Source organism: Protomyctophum bolini (assembly GCF_963924005.1).
Source record: "Protomyctophum bolini genome assembly, chromosome: 10".
Lineage (NCBI taxonomy): Eukaryota > Metazoa > Chordata > Actinopteri > Myctophiformes > Myctophidae > Protomyctophum > Protomyctophum bolini.
Window position 1 is genome coordinate 28,018,067 of NC_137871.1, and position 19,035 is coordinate 28,037,101.

General features: G+C 42.2%; 1 protein-coding gene across 1 annotated transcript in view; it reads left to right on the forward strand.

Annotated features, from left to right (window-relative positions):
* Window positions 1-264: 264 nt before the first annotated feature.
* gfra4b (GDNF family receptor alpha 4b) overlaps window positions 265-19,035 on the forward strand; it is a gene marked incomplete at both ends in the record, with an annotated part of 50,094 nt that continues 31,323 nt past the window's right edge. Inside the window, one exon of the mRNA XM_080773447.1 lies at window positions 265-307. Within this exon, the coding sequence (XP_080629573.1) occupies window positions 265-307 (43 nt within the window). The remainder of the gene's footprint in view (window positions 308-19,035) is intronic.

Here is a 19,035-nt window from a genome sequence, read left to right on the forward strand (position 1 = left end):
CTGATGCGCAAACCGACCGCGCGCAAAAAAACCCGAAACGACACTGTCCTCTCTCCTTGAAGAAAGTCTAATGGAATTGTGAATGGAAAAGAAAGGATTTCCAGAGGTCGTTCATTCAGTGTCCGAAAGTGATGGTGTTCATATTCAAGACAGGATAGTCCGTTGTTGTATAATTACAAAACTATTATAGGTGCCAGAACCGTTACGTCGCGTGGAGTTGTTGCCGCAATAATTTACCAGTTCGTTCGTTTATCGACACGAGAAATGGATCTGTGGGGAGTGTATTTGTTTCATCTAATAACTTCGGGTAAGTAAGCCTGCTATATCCTAACCACTTGGTTTCCACAAGTATAAAGTGTGTTATCATTATAGCCATGGACGAATTCGAGAATTTCGAGATGTATTTGTTTGATCGAGTCTGACTTTTACTTTCGTATAGGAGCCTATGTCAAAATCGATACTAAAATACACGTATGATAGCCTAAGCCGCCCTATATAGTCTTGATCCAATTCCAGCCCTACTGTATGTAATTATTATGTAATTATATGATATCCACCACTATCACAGTAGGCAGCCGTCTTGACAGACCAACTCGCAACAACAAATCTCGCTATATCTGCCCATTTTAATTAAATTCCCAAGAAAATGTCCTTCTTTTAGTCCCATATTAGCCCATCTTCAATCTTTACACTTTGTGTCAGACAGATTCACGTGAAATAATATAGTTTCTATATCATATATAAGATCGAGTATAGCCTAATTAATTTATTTCCCCATCAATAGCTATAGCCTACTGTATAGAAATTCTCTCTGTATAGCCATACAGACATAATTTCTTATCCTATATTTCCGATCAGCAATTTAATTCTATGCGTCACACGTGTATGTAGCAGCCTATATTACTCACATGCACGCACGACCACGGGCACATAATTATAGTAAGCCCATCATTGGCAGTTGGCACTACTATGACAGTGGCACACGCGTGCGTCACCGCGTGTGGCTGTGTGCCTTTCATGTTTGAGTGCGCCGTTGAGACATTCGCGCCATGCGCGTTTACCTGGCACACGCACCCAGTAGCCTACTCAATGTTTTACTTGCAGATTGTTCTAATAATTAATTTGCCATTCTTTTCGCTAAATTCGCTTATTGTTTTCTCCTCAACTGTCATTTTAGCAAGTCAAATCTTTGCTTCATGGGGGTCCCTGGAACAGAATATTTTGAGATGGCGGTCAGTGGCCAACTGCGAAATAGGCTACACATAATTACATACTGTATATCCTTGACATGGAACAGTTTGAGCAACTATAGCGACACACCTTTTTTAGAAGGCAATTGTAGAATCGGCCTCAGTTCTTAAAGGAGAAATCCACACCAAAACGCTACCCTGAATCAGTCTATATCCTGTCCCAACATACATGCTGGCCTTGAATTGTTTCATAAGATGCCCCCTGTTCTCCATTCCCCCACCCCATCCACAGTAAAATACAGCTGGAATGGTATAGTACATTTATTGTAATGCAGGTATTTTTTAGTAGTTTTATTTTAATTTCTTTCATTTGTTCATGAATTGTTTATTTTTGCAAACTTAGGTCCCATTTACTATGACATCCTGCATCTCCCGTCAGTTAGTCACAACTCCCGGTCACGCCTCGTGACATCACACCTCCATATATGGTCACGCCTCGTGACATCATGCCTCGTGACATGTCACGCCAAAAAATTATATGAAGATGATGACACTGACCTCCTCTAACCCTCGATAACCCCATGGAGAAGACTGGACCATCACCTAGATCTGCATATATGGAGCAGGCCAGGTTCTGACATTCCACATGTTGATCCACCCCCACCCGTCCTTCCTGTTCTGACATTCCAAATGTTGATCTGACCTCATCAAACCCTGTACACACAAGACACGCTCCATATATGGCCAGTACAGAATTCTTTCCATATGTTGACCTGACCCCCCCCCCCCCCCATGCCGAAGCGCCAGCGCTCTACTCCCAGCAGTCTGCCGTCTACCGTCACCCAGGCGGAAGCGTGCACTTTAGGCCCTTTAGAGCGAGGTCACTTCTCGCCCTCAGGGCGTCTTGCTGGTAATAGTGTGCTAATACTCACACATGCACCGTTTATCACCCTTCATACAGAACGCAGGGCCGGGCCTTCATTTTCAGGCCCGTTGAGAACTCTATCGCTGGCTTCTGTATATGAACGGCAGCTCAATGGTGACAAACGGTGAATGTATAACGGTAAAGTATACCAGGACACTATTAATAGACGATTCGTGAAAAACTAAATAAGTTTTACTAACATACCAGTATTAGAATGAAGACAACTAGTTTTCTACCATTCTAGCTGCATTTTACGTGGGAGCCACTGGGAGGGATGAGGAAAATGGAGAACAACAGGGGGCATCTATGAAACAATGTAAGGCCAACACCAACATGTACTCCTTCCTACACCTGTCTTGGGACAGGAGTATAGGCTGATTCAGGGTACATGTGTTTTGGTGTGGATGTCTCCTGTAATGGGTTAATGGCATGCAGACACTCACTGTGCTACTGAATGAAGTTAGGTATTGATTTAATGTCTCCAGTTCAGGAACATGGAGAGGAAAAGGCAGTCCAGAGTCTTGAGCTCTCTCATTTGTATCTTTCCTCACACCGGCTCTATAGGGCAGGGGGGGGGGGGGGGATATGTTTTTTAATCAATATCGTGATTATTTAAAACTTTTGCCTCGTTTACGATGAATGATTATATAGTCTCTAATAGTGATAATAGCAGATCATCGAGGCGTACGCGTTGTGAGCTTGTCAGTTGGAACGGGGAATGGAAGGGAAACGATGGCATCAGTACATTGTTGAAAAATGAGCCAATATTGATTTGAAATCACGTCATGGCCCCCAGCCCTAACCATATGGCCCAGTTTGTAGTGTGGTAGGCCTATAAAGTCCTCATGGTTGCTGATGTGGGTGGTGACAGCTGGCCACACACAGGCTACCTGCTCAACCAAAGCACGCAGGCAGCAACAGGCTGCGTGTGCAGTCGGAGAGTACAACACGTAACCTTCCTTTCAGTCGCTGCCCTCCCTCGTCAGAGCAATGAAAGACGATGCGCGTGGAACACACTGAATGGATTGAAATGAATGGAGCTTTTGCTTTGCCGACAATCACTGCCACGTCGTGTCTCTCTCTCTTGACCTTCGCTGTTAATGCACTCATTTTAGGTTTAAAATAATGGATGTGTTGGATGCACAATAGAGGGTATGTGCATACAAAGTGAGTGACAAATCGAGTGGCAACGTGAGTGGTAAAGTGAGTTTAACGTTGTTTAATGCAATCAAGGCAGTGAAAGAAAATTATTTTAGCCAAAACTTTCCAAAAGACAGTGATGGTCTGGCCTGGGTATATCGCATCAGCATTGTGGTGTATACCGTGAAGACTGGTGTCGTTAGGAAGTACTTGAACAAAGAAAGAGGTCGCACAGCTCGTAGTCACGATGCAAGAAACTTTTATAAAAACAACGTTTCGGCAATAAAATGCCTTCTTCAGGGTGAGTATAGGAGGTACGCCATCAGTGACTGATGACATCTCTGAAACTCACCAGAGAGTCTCATCTGGTGAGGTGTTTAGCCCCACCTAATCCTAATAGAAAAGATTCTGAGTTTGCGCTATCGAATCTGTCAGCAGGGCCATTGAAAACATAGACGCACCACAGGAAGTGGAGGGCTGAGGGTGGACCAAAAGGGCCAACATCCTGTTATCCACATTATAGCAGTGGTTTTCAACCAGTGGTCATTGAGGGAGTTCCAGGTGGTCCCCAGCTAAATGATGGAGATTTGAGTTTCATTTTACGCTCTCAAGAGTTCCATTATTGTGAAACACCTGCATTATTCTACATAATTTACGTCTAAAGTCTAGAGCAACTGTAAAATAAGTAGTTAATAAGAGTTGTGGGGCAATCATCTTCTCTTCTATTGACCGGATGGTAGTGACAGGTGAATTTACAGTCCTTCTTTAAAGGAAACCAGTGATTTGCTAGTTTTGAGGGAAGGGGGCAAGGCATTCCAAACCTGAGTGGCAGTGCTGTGGAAGGTGAATTTACCCATATTTGTTCTAAAAGTGGGTGGCTAGTGTTGTGGCTGTGGGAGTTGCTCACCTTTTTGCTCACCTTTTTTAGGTATAATAAGTTCAGTCAGACAACTCACGAATAGATTTACCAATATTTATTACAGAATGAGTAACAAGTGTGCATATGATATTTGACTTGGCGTTCGGCTCTGCTGGATTTATCCCTGCTCAAATCAAAATGTGTTACAAAAAGGTGGGTCATGGGCCCTAGGACTAGAAGAAGTCGGATGTGTTTGTTTTGGGAGGTCTGGAGCTTAATTTTTTGTGCCATTGAGATGTTAGAGAACCAGGAGGTTCAAGCATAGTTAAACAAGGGCTGAAAAAGAGCTCCAGCTGTTAACAAAGGAGGAGATTCTGCCCAAGAATCTTGTCCTTTGATTTACTCTTTTGATCGCTCTTGTTGCCATGCCCTCACCTGTCAGTTTATTGTCCAGGATACAGCCCAGATATGTAACCTCTTCTTTGCTAGAGATTAATATGTCGTCAACTCTGACCTTGAAAACAACAAGGGGTGTACACAATGACATTTCAGAAACGTGGTCACCCACGCTGGAAGTAATTGCATCGTTACTGTGCAAGTGTTCATGTGTCCATTATCTTGCCTTCCTTCTTTGGCAGTTCCATGTGAACATAATGATCATGCTAGTGACATATGAGTGTCATGACTCATGACTGTAAAATGTTTTGATCGTGACAAAGAGAGACTGCATGGAAAATATAAATGCTTTCAACCGGGCATCCCTATTCTGGGATAAAGGGTCTGCGGGTCTGGGGACCCCCAGGGACTCCCCAGTAAAATGTATTGAATACAGCATGACGATCAATTTAACCACATTATATCATCTATTTTTGAGGGGCGCCTATGGTTTAATGTTTGTTTTTAGTTCAATGTTTGTTTTAAAAACGGCATTGACAATGCCCCTAACACAAACATTAAATGCCATTAACAATAAAGAGAATTTAATGTTTGTTTAGTCACCGTTTTTGTTGTCACACGGGTGTGGATTTTGAATACAAATCTTCTCTTCCGGGGGGTCAGTGGCACTAAAACATTTTCACATGGGAGCTTTGTGGCCAAATACACATCAATGTGGGGATCGTTAACATGTAAAAGTTGGAGACCCACTGTCTTAGGTCATTTCCACGGCATGTTGGTTTGAGACAATGAGCTATGGTGATCCGCAATCTAAGGCCTGGGGGTCTTAAGGAAGACATTAATCTAACGGCATGCTAGATTATGCATTCAGTCAGACGAGGGAGGAGGGGGAGTCGGAGTCACAGACTGAATACATTTCATATGATGTCCCACCTTTATGAGAAAGCAAAACGAATCCGAGGCAAGGGTAGACAGACCCCAAGCATTGATCTTATCTACATGATAAATGTGCACAGGGGCTCAAGTTGACACGTCCACATGGGGGCAACAACACTACGATATATGGAATTAAATGTGATTGTGCAACCCCTGGTTTGATAATCTTGGCGGGTGTGAATTTAAGTTTCAGAAGGTACTGTAGCGTTGCATACAAGTCACATGTGCCCCTTTTATTATTTTAACCATTAAGACCTGAGGCCGATTCCAAACAAATGTCTTCTACAGTAAATCCCAACAGTTTTCTCATGGTTCTCAAACTCAACTGTTTCATGCCAAGGACCCCCAAAATTATAAATGTTTGGCCCCAATGTTTTGACCCCCATCACAAAACATTTTGTTCCAGGGACTTCCAGAAGAAAGTTTTGAGTTAATTATTTATTCAGCCATTCAATCCGGGAAAGTGTACACACACACACACACACACACACACACACACACACACACACACACACACACACACACACACACACACACACACACACACACACACACACACACACACACACACACACACACACACACACACACACACACACACACACACACACACACACACACACACACACACACACTCTCCCGGATTGAATTAGAAGACAAAATTAGTCCCCAACGAGTCCCCAACTGCAGCATGGTGCGATTTCATTGAATGGCTTTTAAATCACTGTTTAACTGAGAGTTAAATTAACACTGAGAATGTCACAATGTCAAAGAGATCATAGCAATACTAATAACAATAACAATTATTATAATTAAAGGACCACACAGTCCCCCTGTGGGGGTGTCGAACGTCGAATATGAAGTCGTAGGGCGAACGGTTCTCGAGTTACGTGGACTACACGCGTACAGACGTACAGACAGAGACATGGTGCATAGATAGAAGATAGATTAATGATAAAGTGGAAGGAGGATTCCGCCTGACATGTCCTCTAAACCATGGTTCCCAAACTGTTTAGCCTGTGACCCAAAAAAATTAATGTTATGTCTCCCCGGGACCCAAACAGACCCGGTACATATCTCTTTGTCGAAAATAGCAGATCGTCTGTTTTCTGGGAACAGCCTATTAAAGGTGATATAGACAAGTTTTAAGCCAAAATTTAAAATATATATACTGTATATATCTATAGTTTTGGCCCTTTTCCCCTCTAGCATCCCCTGTGTGATGATGCTGCTGTGTTTTCCTGCACTACCGTTGGCTGCCTCTGGGGTGTTTTGAGTTCTAGGTGTTTTGAGTTTGGGACGTCGGGTGTGAGGGGAGGAGGGGTTAGTGGCGGGGTTTTAGCCAATCACAGCGAGGGTGTTCAAAGCCCCAGTCCCCAGCACAGTTGTATAATGAATACGCAAAGTACGCGATGCAATATATATTTCCCCTAAAAAAATTGTTTTACCTACATTCTTCATATGAAATCCTGACAAGCGTTTATATTAGTTTGACTCAGTTCGACAGATAGACTCCATGTCGTGAAATTAGCTAAATCTACAAGTCACGTTGTGACCTTGCATTACGAGGCTATTTTCACAATGTCTGCCTCTTTCTTAGGTAAGAACCAGAAACAAACAAACAATAAAGCATGCACATCCATTCACTAAAAAACAGGTGCTGGGCTGAGGTCAGAATCCACAAAGTCTGCACGTCTACCGGCGCCTCATCAGACTGATGAAGAAACGTCACGTCCAATGGTAGAAAAAGGAACCAGAATAAATGTTTAAGCTTTGGAGCATGACCCAGTGCAGTTCAGACTGTATTCTTTGTGAACCATGCACTAAATAAAACGGTTCCTTTGTATAGCAGGTGATGAAGTTTCTTTGTGGAAGCATATATAAGCCTTTTAAAGAATCATTTATGTAGCATTATTTTTTCTGTGTGTAACCGTATCAATATTATGGGAGTCGTACTATTCCCTCCCAGGAAGGTCTGGGGGGGTAAAAGCTTTACAGACAGACAACATGGCTACTATATTCCCTTCCTGTGGTCTGCCTCTGTCTGTTCTACAAACAGGGCTTCTTACTTAACCACTTAATATAAACCCCAGCTTCCACATTGTGGGGAAAGCTTTCACAGAGAATGTATATTATTTTTCCAACAGTTTATTACTCACGTAAGGGAAGTTCACTTTTCAAATAAATCAAATAATAATAATTGCAGATCGATTATTTTCAGCAAAAGTTTCCCCACAATAACATTTCAGTCAGATAACTCACGAATAGATTTAACCAATATTTATTTTACTATTCTATTATTATAGAATGAGAATAGTGTACATAGGGCCGAAGACAGCCATGTGACTCCCATTGGAAATGTATTGAGGCGGCCTAAGTGAGCTTAAATACCCTGCACAATTGGTCAGCTGACTGCCACATCAGCGAATGACATGTGGGTCTTGCACACACTGAATACACCCACATAGTAATGCAGCATATTAACCCCTCGAGTATTGCGCCCTTGAACACAGCATGAAGCCGCTCAAGTATACCTGACTGAACTAACTCCCCAAGCTACGTATCATACAGTATATAGAAAATACACTATAGTACTAGTCCAAAAATGGAAATACTTGAGTAAAGTGAAAGTACCAGTTGTCTTTAAATTACAGTAAGTACACCACTTACAGTACATGTAAATGTACTTAGTTACTTTCCACTAGTGTCTGACTGCTCTTACCGTAAAAATGCCTGTTGTATTTAATTATTGAGGTTTAAGGCTTGCTGTTCAGCTGGCAGATTGCCATTCGTCTAATGTTAGTCAGTTTGATGCCTCTGACCTTTCATTCTGACATGATTCAATACACCACGTAATCATCTGCCTATAATACTAAAACATAAAAACTCCAAACACAGCATTAAGTACTGTAGTGACAGCTGGAGACTCCCCAGTCCCCAGTCAGCACCTTTTCTGTTGTTACAAAGTACAGCACTGTGGGAAAATGATGAAAATTGTTGGGAAGGAAACCTCTACACTTTTTGTATTTTTTTCTAGTGCTTTCCAACACATATTTATCACGTTTAATTGCATGATACATTTATTTTCTATTGGCTCAAACTTGAATGATGAAAAGTCGTGCATTGTGTGTGTTGGAAAAACCTTTGCCCAGCATTTTTCACATCTGCTTTCATAGTGCCACCAGGCTACTCCGTCTGGAAAGTCTCCTATCTCCAAGGTAGGCGGGACATACCAAACATGAGAATCGACCCGAGGCTACCGATTGGTGTGGTGTGGGTTGGGACAAAAGCACCAGTTTGACATGTTGTATCAAAGCGCAGCTACTGCTGTTGCCCTGCAACATCCCCTTATCATTCACTAAACCCCACACAGCTACTGCTGTTGTCCTGAAACACCCCCTTATCATTCACTAAACCCCGCACAGCTACAGTACTGCTGTTGTCCTGCAACACCCCCTTATCATTCACTAAACCCCACACAGCTACTGCTGTTGTCCTGCAACACCCCCTTATCATTCACTAAACCCCGCACAGCTACAGTACTGCTGTTGTCCTGCAACACCCCCTTATCATTCACTAAACCCCACACAGCTACTGCTTTTGTCCTGCAACACCCCCTTATCATTCACTAAACCCCGCACAGCTACAGTACTGCTGTTGTCCTGCAACACCCCCTTATCATTCACTAAACCCCACACAGCTACTGCTGTTGTCCTGCAACACCCCCTTATCATTCACTAAACCCCGCACAGCTACAGTACTGCTGTTGTCCTGCAACACCCCCTTATCATTCACTAAACCCCACACAGCTACTGCTGTTGTCCTGCAACATCCCCTTATCATTCACTAAACCCCACACAGCTACTGCCGTTGTCCTGCAACATCCCCTTATCATTCACTAAACCCCACACAGCTACTGCTGTTGTCCTGCAACACCCCCTTATCATTCACTAAACCCCACACAGCTACTGCTGTTGTCCTGCAACATCCCCTTATCATTCACTAAACCCCACACAGCTACTGCTGTTGCCCTGCAACATCCCATTATCATTCACTAAACCCCACACAGCAGGCAGTCTTTTTTGTACTACTGAATCTGACATAGTGGACAATTGAATCAAACTAGTGTTTAATTTTTACCATAGGTTTTACTCTCGAGTCTCAAACTGGCGCAATTTTCGCAACAGTGAGAAAAGAGTGGCGCTGGCAACTGACGTATCAGCAACATGGCTACTTAACAGCTAGGGACATTATGAAATCGAGTCAAAAAGGAGGCTGGCCAGACAAAACAAATCGTGGAACGCAGAGCGAATGAGGCTGAAAACCAGGCTCAGAATAAGTGAGTAAGTATAGTGGGTTCTTTATGCATTCGATTTAACCAGTATTAGGTAAATTGCCCTTTAGTGACAGACAGCTGTGTAATTTGGAGGGCGATCACGTACGTACTCTGTCAGTTTGCTAAAGTGGATAGGTAGCTATAGGTACACAGGCTGACGTCACATCACAAATGGATCACCAACATCAGATAAGACGCGATAAAACACGAGGACAAGGTAGGACAAAGATGAGACGCACAGCAGGTGGCAGTTGAGACATGCCATTGACGTGGGTGATCTGATCACAAGTGGACAGGTTTGTCCTCAAAATGTCTTGGGATATGGTCATTCAGACGAGACAGGGGTGGTCTTTTTTTTGCAGTTTTTGTGCACCAGCATTAATTAAGGTGCAAATATAATTGAAACAATTGGGATTGTATTTTGCCTACCTGCTCTTCTATTGAGACATTTAGATTGTGTCAAGGTCATGACACAGTATCTGACACAGGATCTGACACAAATCCTGATGCTCAAGATTAAATGTGAGCAAACAAGCAGGCTCTATTAGCGGCTTCAAATCCGGGGTAGAAGAGGAAAGTTACATAGTACAGTTTATATTTAAATATAATAATTATATTTCTGCTGTCGGGCAGAAACCAGCTATCTTCAAAATGTTTTCAGGAAATGAAAATATATATAAATTTATTTTCTTTCCAGGAAATGAAGAAAACCTTATATTTTGAAAACAAAGCAATACTGCCTCATCAAAGTTGGTGTTGTGACTTTATATATTGTAAATTACTTGCATGAGATGGGGAGAGGTTAGCTGCTTTAGCAGACAGTTTGAGGGTCCAATGGAGTTAGCTGGTTTTGTCAGATCACTTTTTAAAACTTTTGATTGGTTCTTCTTCTTTTCTTTTTTTTTAACCAACACACAGACCAACACACATCAAGGGTGGTCAATAGCATTAATTTATGAAAAACATAAATTCTTCTAATGATGAATGCTGTGGACATGTGATGTGGCAGCAGGACAAACACACACGCACACACGCACGCACGCGCACAAAAGTAACTTGTAGGAGCGTTTCTTTCAGTATGCAAAAACTGTTTCCTCCCAAGCCTGCCTTTGGGAAATTTTAATTAGATACATTTCCCTAGATTTTGGATGAAATACTGTAGAACAGCGATTATATTGTGAGGCGAGTGTGTGTGTGTGTGTGTGTGTGTGTGTGTGTGTGTGTGTGTGTGTGTGTGTGTGAGTGAGAGGACGGAGGCCTGTGAAGTTCAGTCTCAATGTCACACAACAAAGAGATTGCGGCTGTTATCTTCCGGATGGAAACAGTGACAGTAGAACACCGTTCATTGACGATCGCTTCGTAATGGTTGCAATTAACTTATCGGCACATCGTCCTTGGCTTGCTGGGGTCCACTTCCTCTCTTCTACCTCTAAAAGTGCTGGCTGAGCACAATGCTACTGACCACAAGGGTCCTCCTGTCCACTGTGTCCAGCCAACAGGACAGATGCTGTTCCCCTGGTCCGTAGGGCGGTGTGTGCAATGAATCATGTTGTGGAACAAGTATTTAGGAGTATTAATTTAACTTTTGTAATGTTTGCAATTGTTGCAATCAAAGTGGTGTACGGGGGGTAAATTAATGTTAATAAATAATAGGGGTGCACGGTTATGAAATTATGGCTGATATACGATCTCTGATTATTTGCAGGGTCATATCTGCCGATACCGATTCAGACCGATTCCGTTATTATACAGAGGACCACAATGGAAACAAGCCTAGGCCCTAGGGGCTTGGCCCAAAGCCTGTTAATAAAGTATTCAATAATCAATAAATAGCCTGTACTCTTTTCCAAGTGTCTGTTTTCACAACTGAATGACTACTGAATGAGATGAGTACCTGGGGCCCCCAACAAAATGCAACAAAGATATTTAATTGCCGCAGGATGGTATCATCCCCAGGGTGAAATTCAATGACAGCTAACCAAAAAATAATAATAATACATTTCTTACTTGTCATTCTACTATGCCAAGTGAAGCACGGCAGAAATAATTGATTAAAAAACAGACGTAAAACATTGATTTGGATCTCACATCGATGACGGGGGCCTGTCTGACTGTAGCAATGTTAAATAAACAATGCAAATAGAATTGCTCATCACACCATGTTAATGGATGTCAGGCAGAAACCTTGTATCTCCATATTTGTAGCACAAAAGTAGTGAAAATAGCCGATTGCTGATTATTTTTTCAATATATATATTTTTTTTGATTGATTGTAAAATAAAAAAATAACAGGTTTGGACATACAAGGTTTCCATGCCTTACGGCATCATGCCGCGGTGAATCCTCTTTGACGTGACACATGATGCACTCGCATAGGTTTCAGAACATTAATTAAAGTCGCACAGTCGGGAGGAAAATGCACATTAAGTCAGTCCAATCTCTTTCAAAATGTCGTTGGGAGGTCCTGGAGACCACCAAATGGATCCCTTACGGGGGCTGTAACTCTGGGAGTGTACTAATGGGACCAAATGGACCCCAATGCTTCCATGTGTACACTCTCAGTGTTAAATTCATGCTGAGGTTTTTGAGTGGTGCCGCTCCCTTACAGAGCTATGTGTGTGGGTGGGTGGCTGGCTGGGTCTGAGCAAGAAAACAGCATGGTTGTTTTTCACCAACTGTACGCAACCTAACACACACACAAACGCACATATTCACTGTAAGATTTCGGGTGTGCCAGTACAGTACACTGGGGGTCTTGTGTGTCGTGTCTGTCGGAACATGGCGGCTCCCATGGACACTATCATAACAGATCTAAAGTCGGTCAGATTCATGTCTCCTTTCCTTCTGCATACTACGAACAAACAAGAAAACTAACAAACGAATCTCAACTTCACGGATTGTCCACCGTCCCTCAGAGTTCGCAGAGGGACGGTCGACGGTTATTTCTTGATGATAATGATCGTCGGTCAGATGAATACGCGCTTGTGTTACTGGAGGGGCACAGCAACACCACCGTCCCTCGGCGAACTCGGCTAGCCGAGTTGGAACGATACAGTGACAGACACGTATGGATAAATAATGACAATGCGTCTTTGCATTGTTTCATCTGCCGTGTGCCCGATCCGTCATCATCATCATCATCATAAAAAATAAACAAGAGAGGAGAGATAAAATGAAGGTTGATAAATTAAAATACAGGAGTTATCTCTCTGGGCAAAGAGCTCACGGGATAAACGCTCAAGTCAACGTGACATGAAAAATATGATGTAATGGACAATAACGGAACATGAACATCCTTCACAAAGAACCGATGTACCAAAAGTACCTATCAAACTGTCCACAGTTCAAATATGATTATTTTTGGGGGTCGTGACCTGAATAGTTTGAGAACTGCCCTATGATGCAATCATAACCCATCAGGTGCATGTGATGTATTTATTACCTTGTGTTAATTGTAAATTGAAAGAGAGTAGCAAGGTAGCCTATAGCGAGAGAATCACACTGGTCTAGCTCCCAATCACAGTGACAGTGTGAAAAACAGCATGTGGTACAGTAACACAAAACAGTCCTGGGGATTGTTTCCATTGTGACACATCAACAAATACAAACACTAGCCTACAAAGGAGTCCTCACACTGTCACAAAAACAAAAAAGGGAGCTGTTATTGAATGTCAAATGAAAAAATTGTAAGAAACAGGCTTTGCAATGTGACAGGGAATGGGCGTCTCTCTCTCATTAGCATAGTGATGAAGTGCTAACCCTTCCACAGGGGTCCCCATGTCACACTGAGGACATATTGTCTCCCAGCTGGGGCCGTCAGTCACTCAAGGGCCATTAAAGTGTGTTGGGCGGAGCCCCGGACATTCTGTCACAATGACTGATAGGCACTTTCACTGATGACACACAGTCAGTGGTGGACTGGAACAAGTACTAATTAACTAACTAACTAACACTCAGTCAGTGGTGGACTAGTGGACACAAGTACTAATCCAACTCAATTCAATTCAAAGGAGCTCTATTGGCACGAGAAAACATACGTTTACATTGCCAAAGCAAGTGTATACACAACTCAAAACATAATAAAAATTGCACCTGTGCAAACTGAGCGGTGGAACTATAAATGTGTTCTTATAGTTACTGTGTGTTATAGTTACATAGTGACTGGTTATAATACTGTTTGTGTGTGTGGTGCTAAAAACAATTGATAAACTATAAGAGACTATGTCTGCACCAGGTCAGGAGCGTTTGTTGTGGGCGTGCATTGTTTGGTAGGCTATCGGGTGATCATAGATGTAACAGTTAAAAGACTTGCAGTAGCTGGAACTTGTAGTTCAAAAAGCCAATCAGGAATGAGTATGAAAAAATGTAGACACTTTTCGTTTAATGGCTATAGAGAGACTGTGTACCGATTTGCGTGACAAAATTTGTAGGTCTGGTGTACTGTAAAAAAAAAAGTTTAGCATCTGGAAGGCAGTTGCGTTGATTTGGGGGGTTTATGGATTCCAGAAGCATTCTGACACTTAATTGAGTGCAGTGTAGTTGACAGTGTGCCGATATAGATTGTTTTAGTTGGGGGAGTAGGATAAATTGAAATCCATGGTAACATACATTTGTTTACTGTTGAGAAAACAATTGAGCAAATCATCCGGGGAACCCCCAAAAATCATTTGGGGACCCCAGACCCCCAATTTGAGAACCACTGGACTAGTGTGGGTAGGTCAGTGTGGCTCCCGTCCCCTGGGCCCATGTGGAGGTCACACACACTCATGCACACACGCGCACACACACACACGCACACCACAAAGGAGCCTGTCAGTCATGCTGCCACACAGGGAGGACATGCTTATCTGCAGCGGATCAATTACATGCTGTCAGTGTTGGCTGGGAACCTCATATGTCCCAAACCGTTGTTCATCAGGAACAAGAGGGGGTGTAGTACTTTAGTTCGACTAGTCATTGGTCCGAAAAACGACAACCCACCTCATACCCTAACCTAACCATAACCGCAAGCACAGGAGCAGGCGCATGTAAATCCGACGGCGCATTAGTCCGACATGCAGACGCATGTCGGACTAATGCGCCGTCGGATTTACATGCGGTCCCCATCCAATGTTATTATCGTGGATTACAGCTAGTTCCCAAAATGGCACGGAGCCACCTTGAAATAGGTCTTGAAGAAACAAATCGCTGGGCATCCTGATGTAATGGTTACAAATACCCCCAGGGCTTTTGGTGTGTTAAAGAATGTAGAGGAGAATTGTTGTTTTGATCAACGTTTGCCAACAGCCTGAAATTGTGGACAAAATCTTAAAAACGATAATAAAATATTCTTCAGTTTTGGGTCTGAGAGGCTAAATGTCATCCAGGTCCGTGGATCAAATGCCGAATAAATATGGGCCTTTATATAAAAACACTTTAAAACCACTGTCCTAAAATATGAACCGAATAGCCTACATCAGGATCTACAAGCACTCAATGCATCACAGACACATTGAGAGCTTGTAGATCGGCTACTTTTGCTGTGCAACATGCTTCCATAGAAGACATGCTGACTTCTATGGAATGAAAATAACTGAAATCAGAAATTGAATCCAAGCATTATTTAGTCCCAATCTCTTTTTAATACTTTCCATGTTCTATTTACGGTCTATTTTCACAAACTAGTGTGTGACTTTCTTTCGCTATGGCAATTATGTAGGAAGCATTGTATTTGCTGAGAAAATGGAGATAAGAGGTTTTATTCATGACATCTACATGCCGTCTTTGAGCTCCCGAGTGACACTGAATCAGAGCATCCCAGGAACGGCCAAGCAGTGATTAGAGAGACAGCAGAGGAAAACCTCCACGTTTTCCCCCCTTCTCATTAAAGCACAAGACAAATGACACCTATAGCACTCAGTGGATCTCAAACATGTCAATAATGTATTCGGCTGCTGACCCCATTACAAAAATGCCAGCCCAAATGATCAGCGATTTCCACAATTGTTTCGGGAGTCATTGTCTAATGTGAGCTTGCAGACCAAATATATTTTTTAATAACTGAATTATAGCGTGGTTAAAGTGTTCCTCGTTTTGATGGGGACCCACTAGGACCCCCTCTACTCCTATAGAGTCCCCATGGACCCTGACTTTGAGAGCCACTGGGCTATGGCAGACTAACCTTGAGTTACTACTGTGTGTAACAAAAAACGATCGCATGTTAACACAACTACTAACATGAGCACTGGCTTTAAGAGCCTTCTCCATTATATTGATTATTTGGAACAAGATCGAAGGTTGGAGTTGGAGTTGGATATCTCTGTCTGAAATTGCATTGGCCATTGCATTTCATAACGCTCTCTCTCTCTCTCTCTCTCTCTCTCCCCCAAATGAGGTCTTCGGACCGGCGCACATCAGGGCTGCTGTCTCGGTCCTAGAAACCTATATTGATCCCGCAGGGGAAATCCAGGGGCCAGAGACAGGCACATGCAGCAGTAAGTTACCGTTACAAAGACAGGACATAAAAGTGCTGTAGTTGCAGAAGAGTAACACCACAATAAAGGCACCCTCAAACAAAGTATTAATATAAGCAGCATACAGACATATGCATGACTATTAGTTGTTCTCAACCTGTGCCCAGGGGCCAGTAACGCTCTTGATGCTTTTGAATTTGAATCCTGAAAAGTAACAGTTCTGGACATAATAGGCAGGTTTCCACCCGACAGAGACGATGTGCATTTTGAATGGCTTGTTTGTGTAGATACATAAAGAAATTATTATATTAAATAATTGCCGTTGTAAACAAAACCAATGGATCCTGAAGCAAGCCAAGCCAATGTATTCTTCTCAGTTACTCAGAACCTTAGCGGAGCATTCAGTGATTTGGAACCCCCCCCCCCCCCCCCGGTAACAAGATGTGCACTTGTACATACTTGCGACACGCAACAGGCCAACAGCACGTGCACCAAGGCCCGCCCCCACTCGATCATGATTGGAGGAAGGCCCCTCTCATCCTGATTGGATGAAGGCTGGCTAACCCTAGCCAAAAATGAAGCCTAAGGTTTTTTGACCCAGGGGTTAACTGGGGACAGGGAACTCCTTATATGGTCAGCACACTATATAGTATAGGGAGGATTATATATATATTTTAAAAGATATTTGAATTAAGTGAAATCACTGAATACATAAAGCAGTGTTATGTATACGTTTAAACAGAGTTGTCTTTGTTACTTGCACTGGCAGCAAACCATGGCAATGGCATAATTAATCTCGCAAACATGCATCCTCTCCAAACAAAGAAAGCAGCGCTCAGAGCCAGACATAACTGAAAGCTAAAGAAGGAGCGCTCAGCCAGACATACTGTAAGTGAAAGCTGAACAATAATTAGATAAGTGACAAGACATCTGAAAACACTGGCAGACCAATTATCGTTGGCCCACGCCACGGGCAGAAAACTGGTATCTCCATATTACAACTTTTGTAAAGTTGTCTTGGTGAATTGAATACACAGGACCACAATGTAAACAATCTCTCAGGGCTTTTTGTGTTATCCTTTCAGCATTATTACATAACTGCACCGATCTGTTAGCCTGACAGAGTCTGAATCTCATTTAGTTTCACTTCATTATTGAATCGCCAGAACATATTTTCTTAATGGGCGTGGCTAGCGATTCAGGGCTGGAGCCAGGCTACCGATCTGTACTTTTATTTTTTTGCGCAAACTGAATATTCAATCAAATTGCTACTTTGGAAATGGTTGTAAAGTGGTTACGTGTGTCTGTGGGTTTTTATAAATATTGAACCAATGAAAAGCATTCACAAGAGCTTGTGACTAAATAATAACTCTGCTTCATATCTTTGTCCATTTTTGGACATACAAGCTTTCCCCCAGACAGCGACGTAGGTATTTCCAGAGTGACAGCATGCATCATGGTTGAACCGTGTGGAAACCAGGGCGAGTTTAAATGTTGAGCGGTGCCATAATTAAACGGTAGCAGAGTCAGCTTTCATAACAAGTGGGATAACTGTATATACTGTATGCCGATCTCTGTCTGCCGTGCGTCTCAGTGATCCATGAGAGCCGGCCTGATGTCACCAAGGCTTATTCTCTTTTTATTTATCTATTAATCTATTATTTATCTATTCATCAATTTATTTATTTTCCTCTTTTTCTCTCTCGGAGGAGGTTTGGAGGAGAAAAAATAAAATAAAATAAAAAGAGAGGCAGGACAAAGCGAGGAGAAACATGTTGTCAGGGAAAGTCAAGTCAAGGTATTTGTGGCGCACATTTACAATAATAATTATATTAGTATTGTTGTCGTTGCTGTCGGACAGAAACCTCTTATCTCCAATATTCTTTCGAAAATGAATCCCCTATTATTTCAAGATCCACTGATCCATCACCGAAAAACAAAAATACACAGTCAATGTCAATGTCAAAATACTGTATACGTTTGTACTTTTGAAAGCTTGATTTAATTTTACTTAAAGTAGGCCATTTCTACATTGTGGTATTGTTACTTTTAGACTATGTCTGTTCTCCCAGGACTCAGATGCCGCCCAGGAGGTGGACTGGAGAGCTGAGGCACTGGTTGCAGATATAATCTGGTGCCAAAACATGTTAATGACTTAATAATAAATAATACAACTCTGTTCTGTATCCATTATGCCTTTATGATCTATAATGCCAGTCATCAGCCAGACCATCTCTTAAGCCCTATACTTTGTTGACTGGTATTCCCCAGGCGTCTTGGTCCCTTCCCTTGGCCTACCGACACAGCCGGTGTCTCCGAGGTGGAAGATACATGCTGGATAGTCTGCTGTGCGAGGTTACTCCGTGATGGGAAAAATAATAATAATACAAGTCAAGTACGATATGTAATAGCTACAAGAGAATGACAGCTTGGCATACGCGACAGCAACTTTTATTTTTGTAGAAGAGGTAAACTAATATTGTTTATGCCGTTGGCCTGTTTATTTGTATACATGTGTGAACTTTAAACATTATTACTGTAAAACTGTAAAAAAAAAAAAAGTATATTTTCCCTTGATCTTTATTAGTATAATAGTATTAGTTTAGTGTTAGTTTAGATTAATACACGATAATCAACACTAACACTTTAATTTAGAACACAGCCAAATCAAATCATAGTACATAGGCTTACGTGTTCAATCAATTATTCAAATCAAATGGCACAAACAATATTAGTTTGCCTCTTCTACAAAAATTGAAGTTACAAATTACTGTCTCGTGTTGCCATTCTCTTGTACTTAT